Source organism: Seriola lalandi, unplaced genomic scaffold (genome assembly GCF_002814215.2).
Source record: "Seriola lalandi dorsalis isolate HSWRI2012SDOR001 ecotype SW California unplaced genomic scaffold, Sedor1 jcf7180002054544, whole genome shotgun sequence".
In the NCBI taxonomy this organism is placed as follows: domain Eukaryota; kingdom Metazoa; phylum Chordata; class Actinopteri; order Carangiformes; family Carangidae; genus Seriola; species Seriola lalandi.
The window spans coordinates 3294501-3310850 of NW_019525097.1; the positions used below are offsets into that span (position 1 = coordinate 3294501).

At 43.4% G+C, this 16350-nt stretch overlaps 1 protein-coding gene across 1 annotated transcript; it reads left to right on the forward strand.

Annotated features, from left to right (window-relative positions):
• Positions 1-3243: 3243 nt before the first annotated feature.
• Positions 3244-15626, forward strand: thbs1b (thrombospondin 1b). The gene is made up of 23 exons (XM_023415037.2): positions 3244-3454; positions 3637-3721; positions 3935-4494; positions 4775-4850; positions 5212-5295; positions 5469-5578; positions 5927-6052; positions 7051-7147; positions 8049-8222; positions 8400-8576; positions 8674-8847; positions 9124-9251; positions 9377-9529; positions 9769-9987; positions 10152-10259; positions 10641-10800; positions 10925-11043; positions 12165-12399; positions 12551-12778; positions 12883-13154; positions 13264-13361; positions 13458-13597; positions 13705-15626. The coding sequence occupies exons 2-23, from the start codon at positions 3658-3660 to the stop codon at positions 13710-13712; spliced, it is 3510 nt and encodes a 1169-aa protein (XP_023270805.1). The 5' UTR covers positions 3244-3454; positions 3637-3657; the 3' UTR covers positions 13713-15626.
• The last annotated feature ends 724 nt before the right edge of the window (positions 15627-16350 follow it).

Consider the following 16350-nt stretch of genomic DNA (forward strand, 5'->3'; position numbering starts at 1 on the left):
GGGGGGGGGGGGCATTCAGATTGTTCAGTTCTTGCTCTAGTTTTACTGTTACATTCAAATCATGCACTAGAACACAACTGCTACAAATGAGTGACCCCTTTGTATAACCAAGAAAGCAAATAACCACACTGTCCGCCTCCTGAATATCTAATAAATCAGTGACAAGCTTATTTTCTATCATTTCCAGTCATCTGGAGCTAACCGCAACGTATCCATTCCTGTTTATGACACAGCTCCAAGTGAACATCAAGCCCACCAGATGACTGGAAATCTGACTGACAGCAGATTAAGGAATCAGTCCATCACTTCTGACATAAAAATAAAACATTTCATCACATTTTCTACCTAACCCCTTGAATCATCAGCGTTCTGACTCGAAATTACACGAAAACCTTGGATGACACAGGAAGGTGTGTCTAATATTGGAGAGTCATGGAACAGGCTGGGAGCAGGGTCAGGACCTGTTACGATGCTGAACATCAGTAACAAGAGGACGGACTGAAGGACAGGGGGGTTGTGGAAAATTCTGTCAGCTGTCATAAGATATTACTGAATGATTTGCTGTACCTGGATTGAGAGGAAACGCGCTGTAACAGCAGCTGATGGTTTATTCCGTTCAATGACATGTGTGTGCAAGTAAATGCATTTCTCTTCTTGTTTATTCTTTCCACTTCTCTCCTTCTCTACCCACTATTCCTTTCCTTGTGTTCCCTCTCCTTTTTCCTCCTCTTCTCATTTCCTTGCTTCTCCTGTCCTGTTGTCTTTCTCCTCTCCTTGTTGCTTTTCCTTTCCTCGTTTCTCATTATTCCTCATAACTCCTTTTTCTTTCTTTGTCTCTCCTAGACTACTTTCTCCTCTTCTTGTCTTCTCTCTCCTCTCAATTGTTCTCCCCTCTCTTTCCCTCGTTTCTTTAATCCCCATTTCTAACTTCCTCATCTCCTTTCCTTGTTTCTCCTCTCTTCTTTCCTTGTTTTGCAAAAACATAAAAGGGAGAGGAAAAGGAGGAAGACATGCAGTGTCCATGTGTGTATGCATGTACACATGCTTGTTTACTGCACATGCACATGTCTACACACCAACAGTCTGCAGTGAATGTGTGTGGCAGCATGTGTGTATTCAGACGAATTTCCCCTTGATCCTTTTATTTATATTGTCTCCTGCCAAAAACAGCAGCACGTTTTTTCATTCAGCACATGTGCTTTCTTCCTCACAGACTTACAAAATAACAAACACTAACATGAGTCTTAAATGAGCTTAAACAAGCTCCAAAATAGTGCGTTAGTCAGGTTAACACCTTCCCATACTGACAAATCTCAAATTATATCACATGTATTTCTATGTTATACTATCCTGGTATCTGAAGCACTGACAGTGTAGCTCTCCACAGGCTGAAACAAGCTACAGACGGCTCCTGAACTGAGACAGAGACTCACAGGCACCACAGGAGTCAGCTCAGCTCTGACCTCAGGACCCCTCAGGGTACAGCTTCCATCCCCTGACGTCTAAACCAGGTTTCAGCTCCATCACAGGGCACAACACACACCTGTCTGTTAAACTCATAGCTGTGATACCTGTTGCATTACATATAAAGGCATGCATCTAACGCATCAAGTGGATAAATTACATCGCTATGTACGGCCAAAAGTGCTCGCGTTTCTCTGTCAGTGAACAGGAGAAGGTATGATTACTGATCCGTCATAGGTGGACCTGTCTACCATCACCAGGTAATCAAAACACAGCCTGTTTTTACACAGCAGAGAAGGGGGAACATGTGCTGTAACATTTGCCCCTTCTTCTTGCCCTTTCTCTATTAAGACTTAATATGTTTCTTTTCTAAATCTCTCCTTAATACCGGTTAGAAAGGGAAATAATCCAATCCTGGCAGAAAAAGAATAAAGGAATGAGACATCAGTGCAACAGCTAAGACTTTAAACTACACAGAGCAGTATTCACAGACCCTGCATGTATGAAGAAACGGATGAAATGCCACATGGCTAACTGATAACAGAAATTTAAAGTCTACAACACCAAACGACAGCCGAGCCAACAACAGCTTAACTGAGAGGTGGAAAAAGAATAAATAGACAGAAATGAACTGTAAGTGAATCACTTCAAGAAAAATTACCGCTTCGTTCCAATTCGCTAGAAAATGTGTCGACGGATTTAGATTTGAAATCCTGGTTGTTTTCATGTACTTGAGTGGGTGTGAACGGCACTAAGGAGAAAGTGTAAATAACAAAGCAAATCATCATCTCACCATCATGTATTCTAAATAACAAGGAAACGACCTATAAACTAACAGTGACTTTATTATTCAGTATAAACAGTTACTGTTAATAACTGTTTGGATTACATGATCCTACATCATAACTTTTGAAGCAACAGCTTTTGAAGTTTAATATTCTTCAGCAGAGCCTTGCTCAGTGTCACTTGTTCAGGAATGATGTATGCTCTGGAGAACGTCTCTCCCACTGTCACTGTTTTATTTAAACAGGATTTACTGCACGTATGATATTTTCAGCAGTTTTGCTTTATTCCATTGTATCTTAAGTTATTTCATGAGTGTAAATCTAAATGTCAGTTCAGGTGTGCTGCAGCTCCACTGCACCTTGAACTGCCTCAGGCATCTCTCCAGTGAACTCACGTCGGCTCCTAGCGGTTGGAGGTGGAACTGCAACAAGCTGATGATAATCAACTGAAACTCATTCAGACCTGATGTGTCACCTATTTGACTTTTTTTCCCCCCTTCTAAATAGTTTAAGCAATAAGGAAGAGTAGTGATTCTGTTGTAAATTTATTTATAAATTCAGGATACACCCCAAAACTGGATACATAAACACTAATGTCTCATAGAGATAATTTAGCATCATATGAAATAAACGGAAAAAATATGAGTTTGAAAAAGGTAAATCATCTGAATATTACAGTAATATGTAGCGTGCTTTATGGGAGTCTGGGCAAGAAAAATGCCTCGGAGGACTGATGGGTGGAAGCTGGGAGAGGAAACACTGGTCCATTAAAAGTCTGAGTGCAACACACTGAAGTTGGTCCCTCGTACCGCAGTGGAAAGCGTTTTTTTTTTTCCCTTCTCTCTGTCTCTCTCCCTCTCTCTCTCTCTCTCTCTCTCTGAGCTAAGAGGATAAGCTCGTCCCTTTTTCTCCTCTCACCGTGATTGGACAAGGCCACTTCCTAGGAATGGCATCAAACTATTTAAATAGCACTTTGTCCCCCCTCGGCTTAAAAGGGAGTTTTTTAGCGGCCGACGCCACCGAGGACAAGTTTTCAATCAAGAAGAAAAAACACGCAAGATTTTATTATTTCTCTTCTTTTCACTGAGGAACTTTTTTTTCATTTAAATAAATCGCCATTAATTCATTCTTGAGAATTATTGCTGGATTTCTACAATTTTTTTGCGGGATTTTATTACTTTTGTTCTGCTATTTTCATCAAGCAGGTGAGTGGCAGATATTTTAAGGAATGCAACTGCTTCTGCAGCTGCAGTGGTGTAAATGATTGATTTGCACCAGCTTTAATTATTTTTTATTTTTTTGAGCGTAATCAACCTGCTGCACGTTAATTCTGTCTGACATGTAATTAATGGTGCGATTGTTGGGTTTTTGTCGTCATTTGTCGCAGGCAGCAGGTTGGTGATTCACCATGAAGCTGACAGGGATATTTTTGCTGTTGATGCTTTGGACCTGTGAGAGTGCCAGAGTCGCAGGTGAGTTTGGCTGAACTGAGTGATTCAACTTGAACTTGCACAATTGTTCAGAATTTTGCTTCTGTTTTCAGTCAGGAAATGAATTATGGCTTATAACAAATGCAAGAGTCTGGAGTGGTTTTGAAAAAGTTCGCAGTGCACTGAAAGTGAAAACAACAGACATCCAGTGCACTGCCAGACAAAGGCTGACTGCTTATTATTATTCACCCACAGAGAGCCGAGACGACAATAGCGTGTATGACTTGTTTGAGCTCATCCAAGTCCCCAAGAAGAACCATGGGGTCACCCTGGTGAAAGGAGACGACCCGTACAGCCCCGCCTACAGGATCCTCAATCCGGACCTGATCCCCCCAGTCCCCGAGAGCGCCTTTAGGGACCTGATCGATTCCATACATGCCGAGAGGGGATTCCTCCTGCTGCTCAACTTCAAGCAGTCCAAACGGACCAGGGGAAGCCTCCTGACCGTGGAGAAGCAGGACGGCTCCGGACCCGTGTTTGAGATCGTCTCCAACGGCAAGGCGAACACCTTGGACATACTTTTCTCCACCGAGAACAAGCAGCAGGTGGTTTCCATCGAAGATGTGGATCTGGCCACGGGGCACTGGAAGAATATCACCTTGTTCGTGCAAGAGGACCGGGCGCAGCTGTACGCGGGATGCGAGGAGGTGAACACCGCGGAGTTGGATGCGCCCATCCAGAGCATCCTGACGCAGGAGACGCCGGCCAGCGCGCGGCTCAGGATTGGCAAAGGAGCAGTGAAAGACAGGTTCATGGTGAGAGAACGGCGGTCACTGCAGACTGGAGATTTAGATCTAAATTGAGATTTAGCCACGATTTAAGTGAAGCAATCTAGTCACGTCTCTTTCCAATGTTGTCACCCGAGAGTTTTGTTCAAAACGCAAATGCGTAAACATGTCCAAGTGCGTAAAAGCGTTCAATGGCAGGAGTGAATAGAAAAGAGTAATCTCATGCTTGCGCTATGCTGCAATGATTAGATGTTTTATTTAATGCTGCACAGGGTTCTTGCTTTAAATTGAACATCGATGCTTGCAGGGGGTCCTACAAAACGTGCGGTTTGTGTTCGGAACCACACTGGATGCCATCCTCCGCAACAAAGGATGCCAAAGCTGTGAGTAATTACGACCAAGATCAGTGTTTACTCGTCACTCATCTGCTTCACGTGCTGCCAAGTCTTAGTAAGTCCTTATCAAAGAAATGTGTAGATACTTAATTTGCCTGCAGATTTTTGGCAGAAAACACTCCCTGGTATGGGGAGCTGTTTACCAGAGGAATGCCAGTTTACAAATATCTCAGGGTGTTGTGGTCTTGAAGTATGTTCACTGGGGTGAACAGCATTAACGTTTCATGATCATTTATAGCTGTGTGGGATGTGTAACATTAAGTACAATACCCTTTCTAATTAATAAATCAACCATAAAGACTTGTGTGCAGATATGCAATTTGATTTATACAACAAATTTCTCTTTCAGCAATGACGTCTGACACCATGATCCTGGAGAACCTCAACGGCTCCTCAGCCATCAGAACAGAGTACACTGGACATAAGACTAAAGGTAAACACTGCTGCCTGAGCCTGACATGTGGATGTCCCATTATACCTCGTTACACCAGCCCACATATGCTGATTAGTCCTTAAGTCTAGACACTGACAGGACGAGAACAGAAAAGAATGGGACTGAAAATGTTTGCCTGTGTTAAAAACTAATGACTTTCCTCCCCTGTGAAGACCTGCAGATGGTCTGTGGCTTCTCCTGTGAGGACCTGGTCAGCATGTTTAAGGAGCTGAAGAGCCTCGGTGTGGTGGTCAAGGAGTTGTCCAATGATCTCCGCAAGCTGGTGAGAAGGACAGTGTGTGTGTGTGTGTGTGTGTGTGTGTGTTACTGTTCTAACATACTTGTTAGGTTTTTCACTGAAAACCATATTTATTGTTAATCTAAAAGAGCTTAAACTTGATACTTTGAGTGCTTGGAAAAAAAGGCAGTCTTGAGTCATTACGTCATCAGTTAACAACTGTTTCCAAACCGAGTCTTACTTTAACATATTCACTCTGAACATCATGCAGGAGTAACATGTTATATTTATTTTTTAACATGGACCCCAGGTAGAGTGGTATTTGCCCAGGTAACAATTCATAAACAATACACAATATTCTTACACCACAATTTCTCTTACACATCCCCCCAGACGGACGAGAACAAGCTGATTATGACCCGCATTGGCATTCGCAGTGGCGTCTGCATCCACAACGGCATCGTGCACAAGAACAAAGACGAGTGGACCGTTGATGACTGCACCGAGTGCACTTGCCAGGTGAGTGGGCTCCCACCAGCTTGTGTATATTGTGCCTTAAGTAGTTGAACACACGTGTGAGGGGACGCACTCTTATGCTCTGACTCATGTATAAAGACAACCTGCACTGAGGCAGACACACTTAGCACTACTCCACTGATCTGGTCATTAATGAGTAGTGTGAAGGCCTGGCAGAAGGCCAGCAGGCTTTACTGTGGTAATTAGAGGTCTCTTGTCTGGAGTTCAACTTGAGTGTGGCCTAGAGGGACTTGACCAGACTTTAAGTGACACGTTGCCCATAATTAAGACCAAGACTTTGCCTCTGATAAGTGGAAAGGAGGGATGGGTTCAGGTGCAAAATACTTGCAAGGGAAAATCCATGCATTTCACTGATGGCCTTTATTTCCTGTTTTCCTCTTCTACTGATACACTCCTTGTCCTCATTTCCCCTTTCATCCCTGTCAGTGATCAGATCCAGGAGTGAGAACATGAGCAGGCATAGTTAGAGGCAGTTGTTATCCCTGAGTCATTCACAGTGCACCCACACAGGCTGCGCTGGCAGGCTGGCTTTACTTGTTTGGGGCTCAGTGCCCAGTCCGACTCCACAGTGAAACCGACTTCCATTATTAGGACTTTGGCCTCATTCCCACCCTCCCCTGACCCAGTGGGCAGGTGGTTGTCTGCAGGGGTCTCTATTCTCAGCCAGAACTCTGCTTTTTTTTTTTTTTTTTTCTGGCATAGCAAGTCTGTGCAAGCTCAGATGTTGAGCAGAGAATGTAATGAGTTGGTTGCACGGACATGGACTAAGACTTGGATAAAAAATGAATACATTTGAATAGGCTAAGATAACAATCAACTCCACGTTAGTTAACACTGTTCTGTAGTTTCTCAGTTCCACTGGGGAATGGGGATTTAACCCAGCACCTGGACATAATTTGGAAGAAAATTGCTGAAAAATTTGGATGATAGCCATATATGTGTGCTAATGTTCAACCATAAATTTGATGTGTGTTGTGCAGAACTCTGCTACTGTGTGCCGCAAGATCTCCTGCCCCCTGATCCCCTGCGCTAACGCTACTGTTCCTGATGGAGAGTGCTGCCCCCGCTGTGGAACACGTAAGCATTTCTGTCTTCTAAAGCTCAACTCGTTTTTGTTAAGAATTTGCCTAGCTAGAGAAAAATACACTCTGATTACAGTTATGTGAACATGCACTATAAGCATCTGAATAAATGCCCCCCATAAAATAGAATATATATACAATCAGACCATACAAACACTTCCCCATTCACTGAGAAAGCTGTTTCTGTGTCATTTGCCATATAAAACAAAAAAGCCAAATATTTCCCCTAGATGTTAAGGTTTCTGTTCAAGTGAAAACATGTTAACTTTAGAGATGATTTAACTGCAAAAACATCCAAGTAAATGAAAGGGTACTTGTGTGTTTGTAACATAGGCGCTTTGTGCTCCAAAACATCTTTGAATCTTCAAGCTGAAATGGCTGTAATTTGCTAAATTGGTTAAAGCGGGACGGAAAATTGGTTGGCTGTTAAGTGGAGTCCATCCTCTACATGAATAGAAGTGACATGTTCTTCATACCAATGCAGGCTTGGCTGCAATGACTCCCTAAAACCTAAATAAACAGGGGGAGCTGAATTCATCCCGACCTCAGCCACTTGTTGAAGCCATTACACATGCAGGGCCATGTTTGCAAAATCTGTTTCCTCTTTAGGAAAACATAAGTCATTGGGGTATCCCTATGTATCCTGAGGACAGTGGCCCTTTCTACTTCCCCAACTTCTCTCAGTGTGTTAGTCTCTGTCCTCCGTCTCAACAGAAGGCCTTCTCTGTGTCTAAGGCCCAGCTAAATCCTTACCATTAGTCCTCCGCTTTAAGAGCTTTCCCTCCTCATTTAGGCTTGGGGGTGTTTGTGAGGGGGTGCTGCCTCATTGGAATAGCTCTTTTATTGTCTCCCTCTTCCCCTCTCTCTCATATTCTCTCCCTCTCCCTCCTGCTCAGCGAGCGACTATGCAGAGGACGGCTGGTCGCCGTGGTCTGAATGGACCCATTGTTCCGTGTCGTGTGGGCGGGGCATCCAGCAGCGTGGGCGCTCCTGCGACCGTATCAATAACAACTGTGAGGGCACCTCTGTGCAGACCCGTGACTGCTACCTCCAGGAGTGTGACAAACGCTGTGAGTTAACACAACAAACTCTAATCCATCACACAGACACAAACAAATAAGTAGATCTTGTTCAGCGGCCAGCCTGATCCATGTATAGAGTTTTGATAGCCTGTCAACGAGTGCCAAAGTGGTCCACTGATTTGTTTTCCTGATGAATGACCGCTGACCTTTCTTTGCGGTTTTCAGTCAAGCAAGACGGTGGCTGGAGCCATTGGTCACCCTGGTCTTCCTGTTCCGTCACCTGTGGTTCTGGTGTCATCACCCATATCCGCCTCTGCAACTCCCCCACCCCCCAGTTTGGAGGCAAGGACTGCGAGGGAGAGGGTCGACAAACTGAGAAGTGTCAGATGTCTCCGTGCCCCAGTAAGTCCGACTGTCTGATATTCATTGCCTGGTTGCATTTATGTGTTATATACAGCAAGGATAGGAATTAATCATGTTTTCATCTTGTCTCCCTCAGTCAATGGCAACTGGGGACCATGGTCACCATGGGATACCTGCTCTCTCACCTGCGGAGGTGGTGACCAGACTCGTAAACGCCTGTGCAATGACCCCGCACCAAAATACAATGGCAAAGAGTGTGTTGGTGAAGCCACAGAGACCCAGAAGTGTAACAAGAAAGCTTGCCCCATTGGTGAGGCATTTTAATCACTTACAGAGCTTCTACATGTTCCATGTACCCATTATCTTATCCTGCAGTTTTTATCATTATAATAATATATATATATATAATCATTTACTAGATTATAGTTGTTTTTCTTTGTCTATTGCAAGTTTCAATTATTCAGTTATATTCATATACTTAGATCTTAGATAAGTCAGGTCATAACTGGAATGGGATTTACCTGATTAAAAAAAAAGTTTACATCTGACGGATACCTTGGAGATGAACCATTGTTGTTGTTTTCAGATGGGTGCTTGTCCAACCCCTGCTTTGCTGGAGCCAAGTGCACCAGTTTCCCTGATGGTTCATGGAAGTGTGGAAAGTGTCCAGCTGGCTACACTGGCAATGGTATCAAGTGTAAAGATGTTGATGAGGTAAAAATTCCTTGACCCTTATGCTATGATTTTGTCAGATATGAACATGGTTTTACGCCTGTTGCAACATCTGACAAGTCTCTAGTTTAATGATTACAACGTTGTTCTTTTTATCTTACAAACAGTGCAAAGAGGTCCCAGATGCTTGCTTTGAGTTTAATGGTGTGCACCGCTGTGAGAACACAGAACCTGGTTACAACTGTCTGCCCTGCCCTCCTCGCTACTCAGGACCCCAGCCCTTTGGCAGAGGTGTGGAGCAGGCTGCTGCTAAGAAACAGGCAAGTACAGTCTTGATCAGCTCTGACAGGAAGACATACAAGTTAATGAGATGTAAGATGAATAAATACTGACAACAGGAATCGTTGTGTAAGGTACAATTACACTTGCATCTCCAGGGCATAACCCGGGTCATTTAATGTGATGAATGTCTGCCTTCCTAAGAGCAGAATGCCATGAATTTGGACTATGCACAGCCAGTGTGATCACTGATCATTCAAACTATGCATCATTCCTCCAGGTGTGCACACCCCGTAATCCCTGCCTTGATGGAAGCCACGACTGCAACAAAAACGCCCGCTGCAACTACCTTGGACACTTCGCTGATCCCATGTACCGCTGTGAGTGCAAGCCCGGTTATGCTGGCAACGGACATATTTGTGGAGAGGACACAGACCTGGATGGATGGCCGAACGCTGACCTGGTTTGTGTGGAGAATGCCACCTACCACTGCAAAAAGGTAGGTAATGGTGAAGCAGCAAGGCTCTAAGATGATTTAAAAAAAGAGCGAAGTTCAGAGAAGCAAAGTCACTTAACAAATAACTGTTTCTGCAGAGTTAAAGTCAAGTTACCTGTATGTTTGTTATAATATCTGAGTGCCTGACCATATTGTCTGGTATTTAGGACAACTGCCCCAACCTCCCCAACTCTGGCCAGGAAGATTACGATAAGGACGGCATTGGAGATGCTTGTGACAATGATGACGACAACGATGGCATTCCTGATGATAGGGTAGGTGAAATCTCTCCATATGTGGCCATAACAGTGCACAAGGGATTGTTTGTGTATGTTCTCTGACTGTGATTTTTGCATTCATCATTCATGCTGTGTAATAAGAAGGCTGATGAAGAGGGGGAAGGGGAGGGGTGTCTCAGCAGGAAAGCAAATGTTTCTCCCCTGCCTGTGCCAAAACCTCAAATTCCAACACTGAGGTACAGCTCTGAACGAGCGGCACTGTGTGTTTGCTAATCCCGACATTAGATTTAGGGAAGGGACTGAAAATAAAGCAGCTTTTCATTCTGCATCACTCCATCCCCGTAAATAGATCCCCTCACACTGACACAGCAAATAACAACTCTTTTCCCTCCTCTCTGTCTCTCGTTTTTGAAACAGGACAACTGTCCATTCGTCTACAACCCCAGGCAGTATGATTATGACCGTGATGACGTGGGTGACCGCTGTGACAATTGCCCCTACAACAGTAACCCAGACCAGACAGACACAGACAACAACGGAGAGGGAGATGCCTGTGCTGTGGACATCGATGGCGATGGTGAGGATTGGAATTAATTCAATAAAACACGAAAACAGTCCTACATCGTAATGCTTATTTCAGCAAATGTATTTTGAACTTCTGAAGTGGCTTTTCATATTATCTGTTACGATTCATTTCGCAGGTATACTAAATGAAAAAGACAACTGTCCCTATGTGTACAATGTGGACCAGAGAGACACGGATCTGGACGGAGTGGGAGACATGTGCGATAACTGCCCTCTGGAACATAATCCTGATCAGGTGTGTGGACACACACATACACACCGGCCTTCACCATTTCCTTCTACCTCACCCACCAACAGTAATCCACATTTATCTCCCTGCCTTTCTCTATAGCTCAGCATATATCTCAGTTTCAATTGAGAGCCTCAGTGTCAGCCCTGTGTAGCTGTCTAAGCTTTATCACGCCATGTAAAGGTGGAGTAAATCCTGTGTGCAGCTCAAGGGCACATCAGTTCAATAAGGCGTGGTGGGGGGCTAGGGGTCTTTTCAATGGCCCATTGACATTAGCTGGCTAATGTGAGGGAAGAGGCCATAGGCTGGATATTACTAAGGAATGGGCTAGCCCTGGGCTGTGTACATGCCCTGTCTGTGCACCACAAACCTGCTCAGTCCACCTGTGCCATGCTACACAGAGAAATAGGAATGTGTTGAACAAAAAGACTCAAGAGAAGAATGGGGGAAGGAGGGGAGTGTCAAAGTCTACACTGATGTTGTTTTCAAAGAAAGAATTGCACATTGAAATTAAAGGCCAAAGGAGACAAGTCCAGAAGGGGCACAGCAATGTTTTTTTTGCTGTTGCAAAGAGTAAAAAAAAAAAGCAAAAAAATGCCCTCCTTCAAGGCTGTAATCTTACTAAGATTTTCAACAGCAGAAGTTTTCATCCTACACAGTTACCCAAATCCTATGAGCCATTCCCTCCTCCCTCTCCCTCCATTCACCCCCTTGTCCCTATTCTTTCTGAGTGCCGCGAGGTGTCTCTGGTCCTGCCAAGTAGAGCTAGTATGACTTCGCCTTTCACTGCAGACAGTGGTGGTGCTCAACAAGCAAATTGGAGTAGGAGGGGCAACAGGGTCCTGTAGAGTGATGTTTGATTGTCAGTAGATGAAAACTGCTGACAGATCTTTGACAGATTGAGCTTGGCAGCTTTACAGAGGCAAAGAGTGATTGGAGCTTAAGGAAAGTCCTTAATGAAAGCAGCAGAGGAGAGATGAAAGAAAAAGGGCAGCAGGAAACACTGTGGTGAAAGGAAATAAACATAGTGGAATCTAGTCACCCATGTTAGCGTGCGAATAATTCACTGTCCCCTTAAGCCATAAATGAAGTCATAACTCTAAGACTGAAACATTGAACCTTTGCAGGTGGATTCAGATGATGACCGTGTAGGAGATAAGTGTGATAGCAACCAGGACATTGATGAGGACGGACATCAGAACAATCTGGACAACTGCCCATACATCCCCAATGCCAACCAGGCTGACCACGACAAAGACGGCAAGGGAGACGCCTGCGACCATGATGACGACAATGATGGTGTCCCTGATGAAAAGGACAACTGCAGACTGGCCTTCAACCCTGACCAAAAAGACTCTGATGGTGAGCAAAATGGGCCATTTTGCAACCTTAAAGGACACAGGTTGTCCTAAACAGTTCTGAGGCAGCAGTGCACTGAAACACTGCCAACCGCATGTCTACAGGTCTTTGAAAAACTTTGCGTTTTATTATGTTATGTTATTATATTTTTCAGGTGATGGCCGTGGAGATGCTTGCAAAGATGACTTTGACCAAGACAATGTGCCTGACATCTATGACGTGTGCCCAGAGAACTTTGGCATTAGTGAGACAGACTTCCGCCAGTTCCAGATGGTTCCTTTGGACCCGAAAGGCACCTCCCAGATTGATCCTAACTGGGTTGTCCGCCATCAGGGAAAAGAGCTGGTTCAGACTGTCAACTGTGACCCTGGCATTGCTGTCGGTGAGTAAGAGATGTGTGATTGTCAACACGATGCACATCATTTTAGAATTATGAATGCATTCTTTTGAGCACTGTCCCCTAACTTGAATTTTCTCCTTCATCAGGGTACCACGAGTTCAATGCAGTGGATTTCAGTGGGACTTTCTTCATCAACACAGAGAGGGATGATGATTATGCCGGCTTTGTGTTTGGCTACCAATCCAGTTCCAGGTTCTATGTGGTGATGTGGAAGCAAATTACGCAGACCTACTGGTCGAATAAACCCACCAAGGCCCAGGGTTACTCTGGCCTGTCCATTAAAGTGGTTAACTCCACCACTGGCCCAGGAGAGCACCTCAGAAATGCTCTCTGGCACACCGGGAATACCCCTGGACAGGTAAGATATTTGGTAGACTATTGGAGGCTCTCTCCCATTGGATGGTTTTTATGCTATTAGGGATGTGTAAAAAGATAAACCCATGGCTGTTTGTTTCCCTATGCTTTAGGTCCGCACTCTCTGGCATGACCCCAAGAATGTTGGATGGAAAGATTTCACTGCCTACAGATGGCATCTGATCCACAGACCGAGAACAGGACATATTAGGTAGGCCCATTACATTGATTAGTCCACAGTGAAGTTCATTCTTCACATGGGTTTGACACTGAAATCCCAACTTTTGTTCTTCCTTTATTTCCACAGAGTTGTGATGTATGAGGGCAAAAAGATCATGGCTGATTCTGGCAGCATCTATGACAAGACATATGCAGGTGGCAGGCTAGGTCTTTTTGTCTTCTCACAAGAGATGGTATACTTCTCAGACCTCAAGTATGAATGCAGAGGTAAGGATTTATGTCAAATCAACGAAAATGTTATCGTAACAGAAGCTTCTCAGCGAGCATTTGGTGTGGCCATATCCAACTAACTACATTGTGTTTCTTTCTTTTAGATGTATAAATATGTGGCGCAGGAAGTTCTGAGGAATGCACCTTTTTTGTATAAAGTATGAACTTATGTATTCTGATGCAAAGTCCAGGGACCGATTTATCTCCGCAACTCTTTCTTCTGCGGCACGCACACTCGGACGGGGCGAAGGGCATGTGGTCAGCCTCAGGGTAACTTGAAGCTGGTTCGGGCAGAGCACCAACCGGCTGACTGCCAGTTGAGGATCAGAGAGCCCCTTCTCCTCCACCCTTAGCATCCACAAGAGCAGGGAGAGCTGGGGGAAAAAAAAGAAAACAAGCCCTCAAGCTTCGCCAGTAGGACACCAACACCTTTCTATCCCAGCTCTGCCTGCTTTCTCGCTCTCTGAAAGACCTCATTCATCTCTGTGCGGGAGCGGCTCCCCATAGACAACTATGCACTTCCAAGCCTTTACATCTCTCTCTGTCTTTCTATCTCACTTCTCCAACCTGTGTGCCTTTCTACCTTACCTTCTGGATGGACATCCCAAAGAAAAAACTGATGAAATATTCCCTTTGCTTTACCAGATCTGCCAGGATGTAGATTCTGAATGATACAACTTTTGAGGACACAAAGGATGAAAACAGCAATAATATTTTTTAGGAATCTTTGTTGTTAAGGACTTGCAACGTAAGAAAACTTTTGGTAGTGGAGGGAGTTAGAAATAAGGGGAAGATAATGTTGTGGATGTTTGTGTTCATGCATGTACTATATGTGCGAGACCGGTCATGAATGAAAAAAGAAAGTGCTTTTACCCATCTACCTAAGATGCTCTGGAGAGAAAAAGAGAAGAGAAATACAAAATTAAATTTAGGCTAGCTATCATTTGAACATACAAATTTCACAGGCTTTGTTGATTTTGTCTGGTTGAATAAACTCACAGGGTGAGATGGAAATGACGATCAAACCAGTAAAAAAAAAAAATATGAGGATTATATTTTACAAACAATTTGCTAGAGCCAGTGATCTCAAAGCCCTCATCTTACAGCAAGACCCTGGTTACTGAAGATATTTATCTCCCTCCACTTTTGAGGATTTCAAATTGAAATTGTGTAAATACATGTAATTTATTGACTCTTGCCTACAATGTAGGGAGCAAAGGAAATTTGAATACTTTGAAAAAGTAAAAACTCCATCCAGTATCGCAATGAAAACTGACTTAAAACCAGGTACAGTCAGTGTCTCATCTCCCACTATACAAAGTGAATTAGGTATTCTTCAGATAGGGCTATTTAGCATGAAGTGTATGTGACTTGTGTGCCTTTTCGCAGAGAGAGATGAAAAACAAACAAAATCTTTGATGTACAAATATTACCTCATTGCTGTACTATAATTTGATCAAACAAAAACACAACCATATTCCTTTGAAATGATGGACATCTTAGTGCTACTGTAGCATGAGCTGTAAATAGTATGACATTTCACATCTACAGTAAAAACAAAACCGAGCTCCTGATCCCATGATCTACCCCAGTGAAAATGATGGTAAAATGGGAGGTTTCTTTTTTATAAATAATTTTGCTTTATCATGTATGTCCATTGCTGTTCTTAGCAGATAAATTATTGTTCTCTTTTGTCTTAGCTGTTTGTGAGAGGTTTGATTTGTATGTGTGCGTGTGTGTGTAGATAAATGCTATTTAAATAATTTATCAGGATTTGCTGCCTTACAAAATGGCACAGGTCCATCTGTATAAACGGTTTGCACACTGACGTGAGGATGTTCTGTTCTTTATCGTTTTTACCTTTTTTTTTTGTTATTGTGTATCAATGTTACCATTATTTTTGTACAATTAGTTTTGCTTGTCTGTAAACATTTTCGTAGTTGTACAAAGCAAAAATGCTGGTTTTATTCATAGCGATTATTTTGTTACATACTTCATGACAATAAATAGTTGTTAAAATTCTCAAGCCTGCGTATGCTTTTATTTGTCAGATTGAAGCTCTTACCAGAGATTTTACCAATTTATCCAAGTTTAAATCCAAGGTTGATTAAGTCTGTACCTTCTTTAGATTATGTGGAAGTACAAAGACTGTAGGTCTTCCAACCAGAAGACATCACAAAACAAATGGAATTAATTTGGTCTACTGTAGCCGCAATGCCTAACACAAAATGATTGCCCAGTTCCCCCAAGGCACAAACTGAGTTATACTTTCAGTCCTTTTTCTCTGCAGACAGGCACACACCGTCTCTGTGATGAAGGCCACATGAGGAATGTTACACAAACGTCTGTTCCTCAGTTTGATCTGCCTGACCTCTCTGTGATCTGCACTGACCTCTGGACAAAGGTTAGACAACTCAGACTGCAAATATTAGGACAACACAAACCTTGACATTGGCTCAATGGCTTCGGAAGACAGACATTAAAATAATCCACTGGTGGACACAATGTACTCAATTCACTGCACACCTTATATTTTGGAGAAATCTATCTCATAAGTATTGACCGCATTGTTGTGTCTGTCTCTATCTTTGGCATTAAAGTAGTCACTGTTGTGATGTTTCTGCACAGGATGTCCTACAGATCACTGGTAGATGTCTTCCCCTGTCCAAAAGTTTGGAAAAACAATCCAAAAAAGACCTGTGGAAATTCTGATGTTCAAACAGTAAATAAAATTTCCCCCAAAAAAGAAG

Bases quoted from the DNA above. Each gene is read 5' to 3' on its own strand.
- thbs1b (XM_023415037.2), top strand. From the start codon at position 3,658: ATGAAGCTGACAGGGATATTTTTGCTGTTGATGCTTTGGACCTGTGAG. The intron at 4,495-4,774 runs GTGAGAGAACGG...CGATGCTTGCAG, and splicing joins CAGTGAAAGACAGGTTCATG to GGGGTCCTACAAAACGTGCG. The intron at 8,223-8,399 runs GTGAGTTAACAC...TGCGGTTTTCAG, and splicing joins CCAGGAGTGTGACAAACGCT to TCAAGCAAGACGGTGGCTGG.